This window comes from Empidonax traillii, unplaced genomic scaffold (genome assembly GCF_003031625.1).
Source record: "Empidonax traillii isolate 1590-97213 ecotype Southwest subspecies unplaced genomic scaffold, ASM303162v1 scaffold11:size2795301, whole genome shotgun sequence".
Classification (NCBI taxonomy): domain Eukaryota; kingdom Metazoa; phylum Chordata; class Aves; order Passeriformes; family Tyrannidae; genus Empidonax; species Empidonax traillii.
Window position 1 is genome coordinate 1,038,749 of NW_020955204.1, and position 17,384 is coordinate 1,056,132.

Consider the following 17,384-nt stretch of genomic DNA (forward strand, 5'->3'; position numbering starts at 1 on the left):
TCATGCATAGAACCACATCCCTCACTGTAATTAAGGGCCTCAGCTTCACCTCTGACTGCATTTGTAGCCCTGGACTGACTTTTCTTCCCTTCCTCTCACATGGGACACAGCTTCTAAGTACTCATTCTGGCTGTCAACATTTTCTAAAATAGAGGCTTAATGATTTTAAATATCTCCTTTTTTTGACTTTGTAGGGTTTAGGGGTGTCTAGCACCTGTAATAGCAAGTATGAGGGCCTTTACAGTGCTGTCTGTGTTAACTGAAGTTTTTTGAGTGCTGAAGTCTGTGATCAAGGAATTTGGAAGCTTCAGCCCAAGAAAGGATACCACCTGAGCTTAGGTCACTGTGTGTTACAGGGGTTTGAGATCTCATAGTCACCTTCTGAGGAGAAAGCAAATCTATTTTGTGTTATTCAAGAGCTTATAACTTCTGTAAGGCACCTAACTGCTTCCAAGCTATGAACTGTGTTACATTTATGAAAATCTTGAAAATAACCTGCCTTCCACAGTTAAGATTTGCATGTTTCAGGTTCATTGCAGAAGTTCTTACTGTTATGGAGACCATACTTAAATGGACGTGCTCATATTACTGGCACGTGAGAACATCTGCTGAATAGTTGGTTTTTTCCCCCTTGAGTATTTTATTTGTTTGTTTTTCAACAGTGACTGTCTGAGCACTGTTGAGATTAGGTAGAGAGACTGTCTGAGATTAGGTGGAAATTGCTGTCAAATTCCAGTATGGCATAGTTTAGTGTCAGGTGTGCTTTTTCAAGGTGATAGGTCTGAAAAATATTTCTGCAGAGGATTCACTTTGTTCTAGAATCATGATCTTGTCAGCTATGGGTCAGATAAGGACTTCTTAACAAACCATGCTTAGTCCTGTCAGAAAGCTTGGAAGGAAAGGACACGTTATATGCCTTTTTGGGTTCTTATAGTAAAAGAGCACAGTACTCCTGTGTTGTGAAATTGTTTATTTCCGTTCTGTTGCTCTGTATTCCAGACCAGTAGTGCTAGAGCATTAATCTGTGACTATATGGATTTGTATGTCCACCTTTTGTTTAGTTTTGCTATGAAATTTTTAACAAAATCTTTCTATTAATAGTGACTAGAATAAATTTAATGTTGGAGATCAGCTAAAATAAACCAGTTCATTCTGCTGTTGTGTACCCCTGGAGGGAGACAGCAGTGATGTTTGAATTACTGGCTTTTCTGCAAAGTACCAGGGAGCCGACTCTCAGGCTTTGCAGTTATATTAGTGAAGAGGGGATTCATGTTTTTGTTTGCTTCTGTTCTCCATAGGTTGTTCCAACAATCCTGGAGAAATTTAAAGAGAAGAAACCTCAGGTAGTGCAGGCACTTCAGGAGGCCATTGATGCAATCTTTCTTACAGTAAGTAAGAGTGGAAATTTTCCCATCGTCTGAGAATTGGTCTCTGATTTGCTGTTCTCTTTACTGAAACTAATGACTTATTTATTCAACACTATAGACCACATTGCAGAACCTAAGTGAAGATATTTTGGCAGTCATGGACAACAAAAACCCAACAATTAAGCAACAAACATCCCTTTTCATTGCAAGAAGCTTCCGACACTGCACACCTTCTACTCTGCCAAAAAGCCTGTTAAAACCTTTCTGTGCTGCACTTCTCAAGGTAAGGCAGGAGGAGTTGATACTTCTCTGTCATCAACTTGAGCACTGTTGTGCTGAAGCATTGGATTGTTCTGGGATAAGGACCCTTCTGGTAGTGCAAGGAGAGTGCTATGTAGTCCTCAGAGTCAGTTTTGACTGATGTCAAACTTGAAGGTGCCTGTCAGTCAAGCGAACAATTTCATTTCCTTTTGCTTAGCTTTTCTGAAGCTGTAGACTCACTAAGTTCGTAATAAGTTAAGGCAGTGATTTGCAACTATTAAACTTCCAGACACTTGCTTCTTGCAGACATCTCTAACAAGTTTTTGTTGGAATGCTACATACCACTTATTGTGAATAAAAGAACCATCAATTCAGTACACAGCATTGACACTGGAGCATTTACCAGTGTAAATCATAACGATACATACTTTTTTCTTATTGCAAAATAATCCTTTCCATGCTATGGGAGATATCCCTGGCTTAAAAAATGGAGATTTGAACAAGACTGCAGAACTTTTAACTCCTTGTGGACTTTCATGGTGTTGCAGTATCTATTAAAGCATGAATGTTTGACCATGGCTGTATCTGAGAAACTGTAGACTAGGTTAGTACATAGGTAAACTTTTTTCTTTCTGCAATGGAGTGCTAAGGATTACTCTGTTGTAGATGTAGATTTTAAAAAGGGGGGGGATTTCTGTAGAAGATCCTTAGATATGAACTGCAAGTTGCATGACACAAGTTGTCTTTCTCTGCAGCATATCAATGATTCTGCTCCTGAAGTAAGAGATGCTGGATTTGAAGCATTAGGCACTGCCTTGAAGGTGGCTGGAGAAAAAGCTGTGAATCCTTTTTTAGCAGATGTAGACAAACTAAAGCTCGATCGGGTGAGTATTGTTATAAATGTTGTAGAAAAGTCTCTGTATTTATTCATTTAAGATGTATCTTAGGCTAGAGAAGATGAAAGAGGATGCTTTAGGCTAGTGACTTTTAACAAAGTTTTTTTTTTAATTTATTTTTTACTTGAATACCACTGATGTTGAATGGAATCTGAAAATCTCATTTCTTTTAGATTATCAAGCTTTTTACTTCTCCCTTAAATACACTAATACTCTAACATTGCACCTTATCATTCTTATGTTAATTACGTTGTGTCTGTTTTCAAGGCTGTATTATCTATGAGTAGGTTGTGAGGTTTGGTTGTGGGTTTGGTTGCTTTTATGTGGGGCTTTGTTTTTGAACACTTTGTATGTTGTCTGAAACAAAGTTTTAGGTCGCAGTCATATTACTAGGCAGGATTTGGTATAAAGACTTACTTTCCAACGACTTTGTTGTTGAAACTTTTGCATAAGCTGACGTATGTTTGACTGAATGAAGATTTTATAATTTAAGGTGTTAAAAATTAAACTTTAGAGCATCTCTACATATCAGTAGGATGTCAGTGCTTTCCCTGTGTATAAATGCACTTCGTTTTGAACTAGGAAAATGATCCTGGCAATACAGTTATGGCTGATGCTATTGACTGGTTAATCTTACTGTTGTAAGGAATGCAAGATAACAAATTTTGTGAAGTGAACGATTTAAACTTTTCACATTTTTTCCAGAGTAGTCAAGTTTGAAACACTGCTGGTGAAGGGACGCTGTGCATCCAATTGTCGTAGCTAAATAGCTTCTTCCCCCTCCCCTTTTCTTTTCCTGCTGCTTGGCAGATTAAAGAGTGCGCTGAGAAGGTGGAACTGGTTTATGGTAAAAAGACAGGAGGAACTGCTGAGAAAAGAGAAGGCAAGCCTGTTGCTGGAAAGACTGCTGCTCTTCAAGGGCCTGGAGGAGATAAAGAAACAAAAGATGCAGCAGCCAAACCAGGACCACTGAAAAAGGCATCTGCTGTGAAGGTAGGAGATTGTCTGTGATTGCACCAAGTAGTTACTGTAGATTGAAGGCGGACTGTTGATCATCCTCTTCTGCTGAGGTATCACTGTCCTTTTGCAGGAGCCTATCAGCAAACAGAATCTGGGACTTTCTGAGAATGTAATTGATGAAATGTCAGTTTTTAAGGATACAAACTGTATTGTCACTTGTGTCTTAGTACCAGGTTTTGATTTTGAAATAGTGATAAACCACTGGAGGCATTCAGAGGAGCCTCAGATGTTGTAACATCAGTGTGCTCTCTGGTGATATAGTAATACTTGGCTGAAGTCAGCATCTCTTCTTGTAACTAGCAAAGTTACTAATTAAGTATTGGGTATTCTCTGCAGCAACATTTTTAGTTCGTTCCTTTGCTTATTTTAAAATCATTTGAACCATTAACCTATATTTCTTTAAAATTATTCTTTGGATTTTAAAAATTGACTTAAGTAGCACTGTAGGTGGTCTTTGCAATATGCTGCTTAGTTCTCCATGTGGGTTCCCTGGAAGTGACTAGTAGAATAAATCATGTTTTTTGAAATCTATTGATACTCTGGTTACCTGGGAAAGAGAACTAGTCACGAGTTTATATTCTCTTATGGATACTGATTAAATATTATAGATTAATTATTTCCTGAACCTCACAAATACATACATTCTTTCCCATTTCATCCTTGATTTTTTGTGTGTCCCTGCTTTTACTGTATGTGTTTCCTAAAATTTGTAGTCTGAAAGCAACATTAAATTAAATAAGCTTTAGCAGAAAACTGTTTTGACTGTGGCTGTTATGCTACCAAAAAGGTACATATTTTCTTGACATTAGAATGTAGAATTGTGGAAAACAGCAGTTCTTTTTGATACCCAAACCAGAGACATGTTTGATCTTGGCTAATTTATCCCTTATCTTTCTAGTCTGGGGTCCCACCGAAGAAAGGCAAACCAGCTACAGCTGCAGGTGCAGGAGGTGCTGGGGCTAAAGGCAAGAAGGGTCCTGAGACCAAAGAAATATTTGAGTCAGAGCTATCTGTGAGTATTCTGCTGTTCTCTGAAATACAAAGTCCTCTGTGGTTACAGTTTTGGTAATCAGTTCTTCAGTGAAAAATTTTGTAGTAACTGAATTTGGAGAGGGGGAGGGTTTGTTGGTAGTGGGGTTTTTTTGTTAGGAGAAGGGAAAGCAATATGGATAAATTCATAACTAGTGAAATGGATCTTTGGTAAATACAGTTTTTCTTCAGGCTGTTGTTGGTACCAGACCGTTTAAAACAGTAAGCAATAAATCATGCTAACATAACATTGTCCCTGAACTAGGAACAAATGAAAAAAGTAATGATATGACAACTTCATATGTAATGTAGGACTCCTGATTTGCTGAAGGTATCTGGTATTAAATGCCTGAGAATATGTTAATCTGGAGTTTACATTAAAATCTGAAGTGAAATACAGTAATAATTAAATAACCTAATTCAAGTCTGTTCTGTGCTGTTCATATTAAGTTACATTTCAAGAAAGTGACTGAATTCTCCATGTTAGTTGGGCATTTAACTACCTTCTTGGTAGGGAACCACCTAAACTAAGGTATCTGTAGGTCAAACAGTAACAGAAAAAGCTATTAAAGCTCTGCTGGATGTATCTGCAAGTTTTTTGCACTGTGAGTTATGCTTAGAGTGTTGTTTAGAGTGAATAATTTCCATTATGGTTCCAGCTCATATTGCTAGTTATGCAGTGGACAATGAGAATACAGTTCCTGAAAGTGATACAGACAGCAGTGAAGTTTTTATTACTAAATAACTTTAATTTTCTATTTTGCTAAAATGGAGGCAGATGATGTCTTCTCCCGTCCGCCCTTTTCAGCTACTGATTCATTGCTGTCAGTGTTCGTTCAGACTTGATACAAAAGTACCTTGCAGATTTTAGTTACCTCTGCTTGATTCTATAACTAGATAGTGGGTACTCAAGGTTACTTTTGACTATGTGTACAATTTATCATCCTTTTTGGGGATTACCTTTCTGTTGCAGTATGATTTAGCAGCTTCCTAAACCCAAAAGGCCCCTAAACTATAATCCGTACAAAATCTTTCCACCTGCAACAGAACCCTTTTCATATTTAGTAAGTGCACCACAGTACAGGGGTCATTCCAGTATATCACCTGTCCTTACAGCGGCTGCCCTCCTCTGAAGGGGTACAGTGGGGTATTAACCTTGTTCTGATCTGTCTGCAGATGGAAGTATGTGAAGAGAAAGCTGCTGCTGTCCTTCCAGCTTCTTGTATCCAGCAGTTGGACAGTGGTAACTGGAAAGAGAGGCTGGCCTGCATGGAGGAGTTTCAGAAGGTAAGTTTGTAACGGTAAGAAGAGAGACGTGTAGAAAAGCAAAATCAAGGAAGAATTTCTTCAGCTCTTTAGGCCTTGTAACTCTCCTGAAAGTCATGGTAGTAGTGGTATATCAGAACTTCAGATGGATTAAGCAATACTTGCAAAAGCCAAGTGGCTTATATGGTTTAAGTTCCATAACGATAGTGGAGTGAGTATTTTAGGTTAATGTAGATAGTTACGCTTTAGTCAAAAATACTTGTAGTTTGACTGAAGATTCTTAGAGGTCTTTTTAAAACTCCAAATAATTCTAAAGCTTAGTCTCAAAGATAGCTACGTTTGAACAAAAGGTTTTGCAATGAATAGGCTAAATCTGTTGCAAATAAGTTCCTGCTTTTTGCATGTTAGGCAGAAATTGATTATAATAAAAATTTCAACCGGTAAATAGTCGATGTTTGGAGCTTTATACAATACTAAAAATCTTCACAGTGGTGGAGGGTGCTTCATGTAGTCACAAACAAAAAAAGCATCACATCTCACTCGGATGGTATCCATTAGAAGACCTTTGAGAGTTCACCTTCAAAAAAACTTCAACTGTAGATGTACAAGTAGTTCATAGCACCACACCATTACAATTGTGACTGAATGTTAATATTTTAGTGGGAAAAGTGGCTAACTTTAGTTAGGAAATGGTGATTGGCTGCAATGAAATACTGCTGCAGAAGCCAGCTTTATTCAGATATAAAGATATATAGCAGTTGGAGTTGAATGAATAAGCCTAACAACAAATAGAAAACAGTAATTTAAATTACATTCAGGCTGAATCTCTGCTGTGTAGTCGGCATTTAATGTGAAAGGTGCACAATATACTTAAGATGAAAAAAACAAAAATAGGTTTATGAGGGGTGGGTGGGTTGTTTGGGGTTTTTTGTTTGGTTTTAGTTGAATGTTAAATTCTTAGGGCTGGAATGGCCAATAGTAGTTGTTTAAGGACATTTGAACATACGAAGTGTAGTGATGTGAATGCTACGGTTTAAGTGTTGGCTCAGTCCCTGTAAATGGGCTCCTTGTAAAAGTGGGTCTTGTAGTAAGGCTCTTGAGGTAAATTCCTATGCTGAGAATTTCTGCAACTTAATTCAGTGTTAAGTAAATATTTAGAGGACATTTGAGAACTTCTGTTTGAGTTTTGTATAATTTTTGACCCACTGGATTACTTAATGTTTATCCGTTAGGCTGTTGAGCTTATGGAGAGAAGTGAAATGCCCTGCCAAGCTCTAGTAAGAATGCTGGCCAAGAAACCTGGTTGGAAGGAAACGAATTTTCAGGTAATACATTATTCTTCAGTAACTAACAGTTCATTTTTTGTTACTTAATGTAAGCTATTTTTCCAACTAAAAGCTGTAGGTGCATATGTCATTGGTAATAGTCATAGCACCATGGCCACAGTTCTATCTGTAGTCATTGAGAAATATAAACTCTGAAATTAGATTTTATTTCTGCTAACAGTTGAGACTTGGATATCTTCAAACATTGTTTCTGGATGTATGTATATACATGTGTGTGGATTTACATGTGTGTGTATATATATAAGTTCTAAAAGTAGATCATGTCTGCCCAGTGCTATTGTGTATATATAAATATAACAATATGTATTTGTGCGTAAACACACATTCTTGTGCATAATCACACAAAAACATAAATGTGAGTGTTTATAAAATGTCTGTATACATTTGCATTTATCCCCAAATACATCTAATTTTTATATGTATCTATAGGTAGATAAAATTAAAAAATTACTCTAAAATACACGAAGACATGAGTAACTTTCTTGCTGTTCTGGACATTCCAGGTGATGCAAATGAAGCTGCATATAGTTGCATTGATTGCACAAAAAGGAAACTTCTCCAAAACTTCAGCACAGGTTGTGCTGGATGGTCTTGTAGACAAGGTTGGTGATGTGAAATGTGGGAGTAATGCAAAAGAAGCCATGACAGCAATAGCAGAAGCATGTCAGTTGCCATGGACTGCTGAACAGGTGAGTAAGCAGCAGAGGTGTTCTTTCAGTAAATAAAATCAGAAATATGTGGAGTGTCCTTTCCAGCTGAGGAGTAAATCCTAAATCTTTGATTTTTCTCTGTTGCTTGGAAGTTATTTGTTTGCATGAGAGCTTGTGAGGTAGAAGAAGGTATGTTACTCCAAAAACAGAAATAGAATCATAGGATGGTTTGAGTTGGAAGGGACCTAATAATCATTTAGGTCCTCACCCCTCTGCCATGGGAAGTGACACCTTCCACTAGTCCAGGTTGCTGAAAGCCCCATCCAGCCTGGCCTTGAACATTTCCAAGAATGGGGCATCCACAGTTCCCCTTTTTTTAAGGCTGTTCCTCTTTGTCCTATCAATCCATGCTCTTGTCAAGAATTTTCTTGTAGGCCCCGTTCAAGTACTGAAAGGCTGCAATAAGATCACCCTGGAGCCTTTTCTTCTTCAGGATGAACTATTCCAATTCTGTCAGTGTTTCCTCATGGGAAAGGTGCTCCATCCTTCTAATCATGTTGATGGCTCTTCTCTGGGCTTGCTTCATCAGGTCTGTGTCCTGCCTGTGCTGGGAACCCCAGAGCTGGATGCAGTGCTCCAGATGGGGTCTCAGAAGACCACTATAGAAGGGAAGAATCCCCTCCCTTGATCTGCTGGCCACGCTGCTTTTGAGGCAGCCCAGGACACAATGGGCTTTTTGGGATGCACATGCACATTGCCAGTTCATGTCTAGCCTCTCGTCCACCAGCACCTTCAAATCTTTTTGTCAGGGTTGCATTCTCGCTCTCTCTTTCCCTTAGCCTCTACTGATAGCTGGGGTTGCCCTGACCCAGGTGCAGCTCCTTACACTTGACTTTGTTGAACCTCATGAGGTTCCTATGGACCCACTTCTCGAGCTTGTCCAGGTCCCTCTGTTGGCATCCCATCTTTAAGGCATGTTGATTGCACCACACAACATAGTTGTCTCAAACTTGCTGAGGGTGCACTCACTCCCTTTGTGTTGTTGATGAAGACATTAAATAGCACATTCCATTACAGACCCCTGAGGGATACCACTCATCACTGATGTCCATCAGGACTCTGAGCCATTGGCCGCTACCCTGTGGATGCAACTGTTCAACCAATTCCTTATCCAGAACAGTCCACCCGTCAAATCCATCTCTGCAATTTAGAAGTGTGTTATGGGGGATCATGTCAAAGACCTTGCAGATGTTCAGATAGATGGCATCTAACTCCACTGATGTAGTCGCTCCATCATAGAAGGCCTTCAATGGTGGTTGGTCAGGCAGGACTTGCCCTTGGTGCAGCTGTGCTGGCTGTCTCAATCACTTCCTTGTCCTCCACGTGCCTTAGCACAGGTTCTAGGAGGGTGTGTTCTGTGATCTTCCCATGTCACTAATAATGAGTAGTTCATCAGTATCTCTTTTAATACTGCCAGAGCAATCCATAATAAAGGTGTCTCTGACTACCTTTAAGTACTTCAGGAACTTGTTGTGCACTTCAGTTCCAATTATATTGTACTACAGTGACACAAGTGCTTTTTCCTCCTATATTAGTCCAGCTTTTTCTGTTCACTTGCAATGCCCTGTGTTTTTTGCAGGTGTTTTCTTTATTACAGTGCTTTGTCATCTGGTTTGCCAGTGAAAATTTATACTTAACTCTCTTCTATTCCAGGTGGTGGCTATGGCTTTCTCTCAGAAGAATCCTAAAAACCAGTCAGAAACTTTGAACTGGCTTTCAAATGCAATTAAAGAGTTTGGCTTTTCTGGGTAAGTCTTTTAAGGAAATTGCGAAGAGAAACTCTAATGAAAAAGACTCTAATCTAGGACTAAGACTCTGTTCTTCATCTGAACTCTTGTTCCTTAAACTCTGATGCTAGATTAGGTGCTCTTCTAGCTCCAATTGTGTAAATGAAAGTATGTGACATTATTAGTGGAGTGGGATGTGTATACGTTACTAGATGCTTTGTTCATCACTTGACTTTCTCTGAGGAGCATTTTTCTTAAACTTAAGGTGCTATAGGTGTGGGCTGGGTAAGGAGCTGTAGTGTTGCATTTCTGTAATACTGCTCAGACACACACCTGCACCCAGGTGGTTCACTATGTTTTATAGTTTAAAAAAAAAAACACAAAACCAAATCTGAGAGCTGTGGAAGAGTACATACCAGCGTGCTTATTACTCTTCAGGGAGACATTTTGATGCTGATAACAGATTTAGCCAACAAAATAAGTTATATCTGGCAGTGTGAGGGTAAGAAATGGGTTCTCCATCAGAACCAGGGATAGTATTCTTAAATTTTTTATTGATCTCTTAACTGAATGTGATTAAGCGTAAGTAATACAGTGTACTGTTGAGAAGAAAATTCCTAAGCAATGAAGACTTCCAATATCAATTTGACTACTTGGGCAGTTACAATGCCTGTCTTAAGGTATTTCACAACTATTAAATGAGTATTAACACTGATTAAGTCTGGAAAATAAACTGGGGTTTTTTTTGGCAAATTCCAAAAAAAGTATGTATTTACAGTAGGGTAACCTGTGTGTTGATATATGCTAGAACAACACTGTTTCAGGCTGCACAGAGGTTATAGAAGGTTCAGAAATCTAAACTTCCTTTATTTCTCCTGTAAATTTATTTTTTAAATATGTGCCTTTTTCTGGAAGAGCCTGACTAACAAAATAGAAAAAAACCCACAATGACAGCAAACCCTCTACTTTATTATGTAACCATGTTTCAGGTGCTTAAAATTATTCTTAATTCTTTCCTCAATATTTCAGTCTTAGCAGTTATGTAGGTGATGTAGTTTAAGAAACTTTCTAGCTGTAATAATAGTTGACTTTGATATAAATTATCATATGTTTACTGTGTTGATTTTCATACATAGGCTATTCTCCAAACTGCTCTTTTTCAGTAGTTATTTAAATAGCTACTATCTACACTATGCCTGTGATGGTATTTTATAGGTACAAATATCTTCTTCATATAAGCAAGTAGTATAAATCTGTCTCCAGGTATCTTTTTTTTTTTCTTTAATATGTTGTTATGATTTTCTTCATTGTTGGTGTTTCATGTGTTGCATTTTGTTTATGGGAGAAATCTTTCTCCCACAGACTGAACGTCAAAGCTTTCATCAGTAACGTGAAGACAGCTCTTGCTGCAACTAACCCAGTGAGTAAATTTAGAATATTCTTCCTGAATTATTATCAGTCCTTAATCTGAAGACTTGAGTGTTTTTGTCCTTTTTTCTGGCAGGCTGTGAGGACTTCTGCCATTACATTGTTGGGAGTAATGTATCTTTATGTGGGACCTCCTCTGCGAATGTTTTTTGAGGATGAGAAGCCAGCCCTTCTCTCTCAGATAGATGCAGAATTTGAAAAGGTATGAAGTGTAGCTCTCTTACTAGCAAGTATCTTTAAAACTACTTTAAACTTCAGTACCTGGAGTCTGTAGTAATATTTGTTCTAACCCATGTTTTCGTAGTGCATAAAAGCTGCAGTGTCTTTATGTCTAACCATGTCAATAGCCACGTTTTTCATTACGAACTTCAAAAGGTTCTGGTTTTGTTTGAATAGCGTAATGTTTTAGAAGTCTCTCGTCCCAAGCCAATGCATTTGTATCGTGCAAGGGGTTTTATTTTTAAGGTAAAATGAAAAATTGTGAAGTAGCTGTTTCTGATTTTTGCTTTGCTTGCAGATGCAAGGCCAGACAGCACCAACTCCAACTCGTGGCATTTCCAGGCACAGTGCAGGAGGTGGGGACGATGGTGAGGAAGAAGAACAAGAGGAAGTTGGGAATGATGTTGTGGATCTCTTGCCAAGAACAGATATTGGGTAGGTTTGGATTCTGCAGCCTGAAGATGTACTTTGATTCCGATCCAAAACTTTGTGTTTGCAAACTCTTTCTAAGCAGAAATCTGTGGTGTTGAAGCACTCAAATACTTATATATAGATAAGTAAGAAAGTGGGCTTTTTACCTGTTTTTCTCTTGCAGTGATAAGATCACAGCTGAACTAGTGTCTAAGATTGGAGATAAAAACTGGAAGATCAGAAAGGAAGGTCTAGATGAAGTCACAAGCATATTAAATGAAGCAAAATTCATACATCCAAACATAGGAGAACTTCCAGTTGCTCTGAAGAATCGTCTCAATGACTCCAATAAAATCTTGGTATGTTTTTCAAAATCCAGTTTCAATTGTTTCCAGCTCAGAACTTAAGTTATTTATGATTTCTGAACCTTGCTCAATACTTGATCTGTTACAATGTCATGAAATCAACAACTTGAAGACGGTGTACCGTGTGTTTCTAAATCATATATTTGCCTATCTTTATAAATACTTGCCTTTTTATTTAAAAAAACCTTTGAAAAAAAGGAAAATCTACCCTTACTCTGAGTGTAATGTAAGCAAACCTTAAATAAAGTTTGAATAATTGCTTCACTTGTGACAAAAGTGAATTGTCCATTGTTTGAAATTTAATTTGCTCAGAATATGGAAGTATTTTTTCATTTATTTGTGTGATGAATTTGAAGTCTGGAATAGGTGTCATTAAGCAGGCATTCTGAAGTAAAAATCTAGTGGTTTAGTAAAGTAAAAAAAAAAACGTAAAAACCAGCAGTGTTGCTTTTCCCCATATAACTTGGAGGTTTTGTACACATGGTTGTAACGCTGTTTTCTTTAAAACTTTTCTTTATGTGCAGGTGCAACAAACACTGAGCATTCTTCAGCAGCTAGCAACAGCAATGGGCCCCAATATCAAACAGCATGTGAAAAATCTGGGGATTCCTGTAATTACAGTCCTAGGAGATAGTAAGGTAGGACAGTCATCACCATCTCTTTGCTTTTTGCATATCTGATCTATGTCTGAAAGTAACTGTTGCTTTTTGGACTTGCTTTTAAGAGGGTGATGGCAGTTCAAACTTTCTTTGGAAGTTTACAAATGTTTTTGAAAAGGTCTTGCCTGAATGACAGCATATTATTCAAATATGAATTTGTACCTGAATATATAGTCTACTTGAGCTGTAGTTTCCTGCTTGTAACTAAACCCAGTCATTGTTATAATTTGATTTTTAAATTAAATGTGGTGACTGTATGCGTATTTTCTAATGCTGCAAGTACACTACCTTAGGCACTAAGCAGGTTTGCTTGGTAAAGGTGCTTTTAGCATATCGCTGTGGATTCCAGTATTCATTGTTGTTGTCTTTGTCACTGTGTAGGAGACCTGTAGGTAGATGCAGGATACTCACAGTTGCCACTGAAGCTTATATAATGTCAGTGTCGAGCTTGTCAGGACGCTATGTCAAGATCAAAGCTAGGACCATGGGAAAGAGCTTATTTGAAACAGTGGAGGAAAGAGGTTTGGGAAGGTGCCAATGTTTTGTGCCAGAAGTCACGGGCAGTTATCAGAGGTGGCATACTTCAGCTGTCTCTACTCTGAATGTGAGCAGGAAAAAGAGCAGAAGCTGGATCTGCTTATCCCAAACAATAGAGGACTAGGACTGGTCCTAGGGCTGGATAAAAAAACTCCTGGTTGGCATTGTTTTGTCTTTAAGAGTCTTCAAGAACTGAGATTTTACGTGACTGTTGAATTCTTCTTTTGTTCACCATTTATCTTGAGGTAACAATAAACTCCCTTTGTAGAGTCATAGAATTGTTTAGATGGTCTGTAGGGTTCCCTTCCAACCTAGTTCCAACCCCACTGCCATGGGCCGACACCTTCCACTAGACCAGCTTGCTCAAAGCTCTGCCTGGTATTTCAGTTCCAAGTGCATGGTTTAAGGATAAGACTGCTTGTGATTAACTTACGGTGCTGCTAAAATGAGTAATACCAATATAACTTCTAAGAACTACAATGCTGACAGAAAATGGTATGTTCATTCAAACATTTTTACAGTAGTATTTTTTTTAAGTACTGCAAGTGCAAGATTTAACTAGTTTATCAAAGTTATCCAGCTTTTGAGGATGAGGATGGTCCTTTCTGCACCCTACTTCAATATGTTTATAGTGGACCCACTGAATAGTTGAGGAAAGTCAACAGCTTGTTGCATGAGTGAAGACAAGTTAAATTTGAGTGATGGGGAACCAAGGTCTTGTTAGAGAGGCTGATGTGCATCTGATTATCTGCAACACGTGATTTGTTTCTTTTCCTCAATGAGACTTGAGATAGGACAAGTTATTTGCGAGAATGCTCATTACTTATTTACATATAAGCCCGGATGTTACCTCTACATTTAATATTGATTTATACTAAACATAAAAGAGTCTGTTACGTTACCAGCTTTCCTCATAAATTTGACCTTCAGTATATAGAGTCATGTCTACACCAATAATGTTTTAAGGAACTGTGATTGTTAGGTATTCCATCTGGCTCATCATACCTTCACATAGCTCTTTCAAAAAAGGGTGCTGTTCTAAATTTTGCTTGGAAAAAACACTAAATATGGAAATTGGTGGAAGTTAGAGGGCTTTCCCTGTTCCTGATTTCACTTTTGCTCATGTGTGTCCTAAATAAGAGTGCCCTAATAGCAGGTTCTGTAACCCACTTGCCTTGATTCGTTAATGTGCTGTATGGTAGATAAGTATGTCTGATTTGGTGATTGCTGCAGCTGATACTGTTGCTAAAACTAAATTCTTCTGAATCTTAGACTTCTCAAGCAGTGAATAAAAAAGGAGATTTCAAAGCCTGTGATGTGAAAGCTTTTTCCTTTCATAGGAAGGATGATCGTTGCCTCTTCTGTTGTGAACTTCTGACCCCTCTTTACATTTATTCTTCTTAAATCTTGTTCTCGCTGCAGAATAACGTTCGTGCTGCTGCATTAGCAACTGTGAATGCCTGGGCTGAGCAAACTGGCATGAAAGAGTGGTTGGAAGGGGAAGACCTGTCTGAGGAGCTCAAAAAAGAAAATCCTTTCCTAAGACAAGAGGTAGGCTTCAGTCAAGTAAACTGCTTTCAAAAGTGACAACCTTCATTGTTTTAAGAGACTATGCTTCAAATTTTAAGATAGATGTGTATTAACACATTGTACTCAACTTTTTATTTTTTAATTGCTAACATCCAAGTTGAAGTTAGTTATGAATATTTGCCTGAGGAAAGTTTGGGGTGGGGTTTTCCTACTCACACAGAGTTATGCCAGTAGAGGGACTACTATTCAGAGTCTTGTGGCCTAACAGAGCACTGTGAGCACTTCTTCAAAGGCTTTTATTTTAAAATTTTCTTTCAGCTTCTTGGTTGGTTGGCTGAGAAGTTGCCTACCCTCCGTTCTGTTCCTTCTGACCTACTCTTGTGTGTGCCTCACCTGTACTCCTGCCTTGAAGATCGAAACGGGGATGTGCGCAAAAAGGCACAGGATGCCCTGCCCTTCTTTATGATGCATCTTGGCTTTGAGAAGATGGCAAAAGCCACTGGCAAGCTGAAGGTATTTCTGTCTCAAAGATTAGACAATGTGACCTTGAATGAGTGAATATTAACAAGTCACGTTCACAGTCTCATGATATGCTGTCCTGAGTCATGTAAGCTTGTCTGCATCAAATATTTTCAGAGGGGCTGAAAATAGTATCAGGAGGCTGTGAGTTAGAGCTTTCTTTATTTCAAAAATGATTACTGCCACTACAGGCTTACCACTTTGAGAGCCTGATATTTATTCACTCTTCGTTTCTTCTGAAAAAAATCTGCCTGCATATAGCTTCCATACCAGTTACTGTCCCACTGTATGCTCTTGTACTCATACTTTCAGATGGCTTCTAGCAGTTTGGTCTGGCTTATGAACCCTTGAGTGAAGAATAGTTGTAGGGTGTTCCACTGACTTCATAGGACCACTTACCTAGATTGCTGGTGCATACGTTTCCCATAGGTCTTGCAGATGTTTTATCTCAGAACAAAACTATCTGAAACAATCATGGAAGGTGCTAAACAGAGAATAGCTTATTTCAAAGTACTATTGTTTTCCTTGTCCGTGGCTTGTATTGGAAAGATTAGTGACAGTCATTGCTACATTTATCACTTTTTTCCCTTTTATATTCTCTAGCCAACTTCCAAAGACCAGGTACTGGCCATGCTTGAGAAAGCCAAAGCCAACATGCCAGCCAAACCAGCTCCCCCTGCTAAATCATCTTCTAGAGTGGTAGGGGGAACAGCTCCAGCCAAATTCCAACCTGCATCAGGTAACCTCTCTTATATTCTGGGAAACATCTGAGAAAAGGGTGGGCTTTGAAGCTTTTTGACATTCCAGAAGAAGAAACATATTTAGCTGGAGAAGAGGAATTCAGCATAGTTAGGGTTACAAAGAACTGTGTAATCTAGTGAGTTCTGTCTGCAGTTCTGGCCTTTCTTGGAGTTGAATCAGCTTCCAATGTAGGAGGGTGTTTCCTTTCCACACAACCATCTGTCAGCTGCTATTTGAAAATTTGAAAATATCTACTTGGTATTGAAGTTAAAACCCCTGTGCTGCAGGGGGAAGCTTTTTGTAATACTAATCTGATTTTAATATATTTTTAAAATGTTTTCACATTATTTTTTATCTAGACCACTTCCTCAATGTAGTTTACTCTGGGACTGCCAGGTTGCTTGGGCTGATGCAAAAGAGGGTAATGGGATTAGGGGACAAGTGATTTGAAGAAGTAGTCCTGTCTTATTGCTCTACTGGGGCTAGCTTGCCTGCTCAAACCAGGTACAACTACAGCTCTAGGCATTAGCCTGGAAAGGCTAATGCATTTTTAAATTGTTTTGAAAATGACAAATTTGCTAGCATAGTACAATATTAATTATGAGAACTTTGTAATCTAACATGGAATTTAAGGGACCTCCTCTGTGGGTCTAAAATCCTCAGACATCTGTGTGATAAGTATATCATATCCATGAACAGTTTTTCTTCTCTTCTTAGAACAGAAAGCTGATAACGTAAAATGGGCTTGTAGATAGCTTGAAATGGTCTATTGTTTCTCTAGCATTTGCTGATGATCTGGGGTCTAATACCATGGAATCCAAGCCTGATCCCAAAAAAGCCAAAGCAGGAGGACTGTCCTCTAAAACTAAGGTATGCTGGTTTTATTTTGTATGAAATCAGTTCCATGAAGTTAATAGCTGTGGTTTGTTAATCTGTTATGAGTAGAAGAGTGTAGTCCTTGAGCTCTAAAGTGACAGCTGTTCCCATATCACTTACCTAATCACCACTGTTGTCATTACCTATTTAATTCTTAAAGTCTTTGTTGTCAAAAATCCAGTCTTGTGAGACTCAATCTGTCCTAAATCTGCTTGGCCTTCTTGATTCTGTGCTATTGAGAATTCATTCTTACCATTACAGTTCCAATGTTATACTTTAACATTCATTTTGAACCCAGGTATCAAAAGAAATTCGTCTCTGCCTTAAAATATGAAGGGTAAAATGTTCTCAATCACAAGTGAAAAAAGGGAAGGAATATGCTTAAAAGCACAATAATCTCGATTAATTACAGTCAATTTGTGGTTAGGTTTTTCTCTTTTGCTTTACATTAATTTTTTTCGCTATTAACTTTAAAGT

General features: G+C 38.3%; 1 protein-coding gene across 3 annotated transcripts in view; it reads left to right on the plus strand.

Annotated features, from left to right (window-relative positions):
* The window catches only part of CKAP5 (cytoskeleton associated protein 5), a 54,569-nt gene that overhangs the window by 20,167 nt on the left and 17,018 nt on the right, over nucleotides 1-17,384 (plus strand). For all 3 annotated transcript variants that reach the window (XM_027886820.1, XM_027886839.1, XM_027886830.1), the window contains exons 10-27: nucleotides 1,299-1,388; nucleotides 1,486-1,650; nucleotides 2,384-2,512; nucleotides 3,335-3,517; nucleotides 4,443-4,556; nucleotides 5,750-5,860; nucleotides 7,072-7,164; nucleotides 7,689-7,874; nucleotides 9,549-9,643; nucleotides 10,985-11,042; nucleotides 11,127-11,252; nucleotides 11,568-11,704; nucleotides 11,865-12,039; nucleotides 12,570-12,683; nucleotides 14,664-14,792; nucleotides 15,090-15,284; nucleotides 15,894-16,029; nucleotides 16,813-16,901. In XM_027886820.1, coding sequence (XP_027742621.1) covers nucleotides 1,299-1,388; nucleotides 1,486-1,650; nucleotides 2,384-2,512; nucleotides 3,335-3,517; nucleotides 4,443-4,556; nucleotides 5,750-5,860; nucleotides 7,072-7,164; nucleotides 7,689-7,874; nucleotides 9,549-9,643; nucleotides 10,985-11,042; nucleotides 11,127-11,252; nucleotides 11,568-11,704; nucleotides 11,865-12,039; nucleotides 12,570-12,683; nucleotides 14,664-14,792; nucleotides 15,090-15,284; nucleotides 15,894-16,029; nucleotides 16,813-16,901 — 2,325 coding nt within the window. The remainder of the gene's footprint in view (nucleotides 1-1,298; nucleotides 1,389-1,485; nucleotides 1,651-2,383; nucleotides 2,513-3,334; nucleotides 3,518-4,442; nucleotides 4,557-5,749; nucleotides 5,861-7,071; nucleotides 7,165-7,688; nucleotides 7,875-9,548; nucleotides 9,644-10,984; nucleotides 11,043-11,126; nucleotides 11,253-11,567; nucleotides 11,705-11,864; nucleotides 12,040-12,569; nucleotides 12,684-14,663; nucleotides 14,793-15,089; nucleotides 15,285-15,893; nucleotides 16,030-16,812; nucleotides 16,902-17,384) is intronic.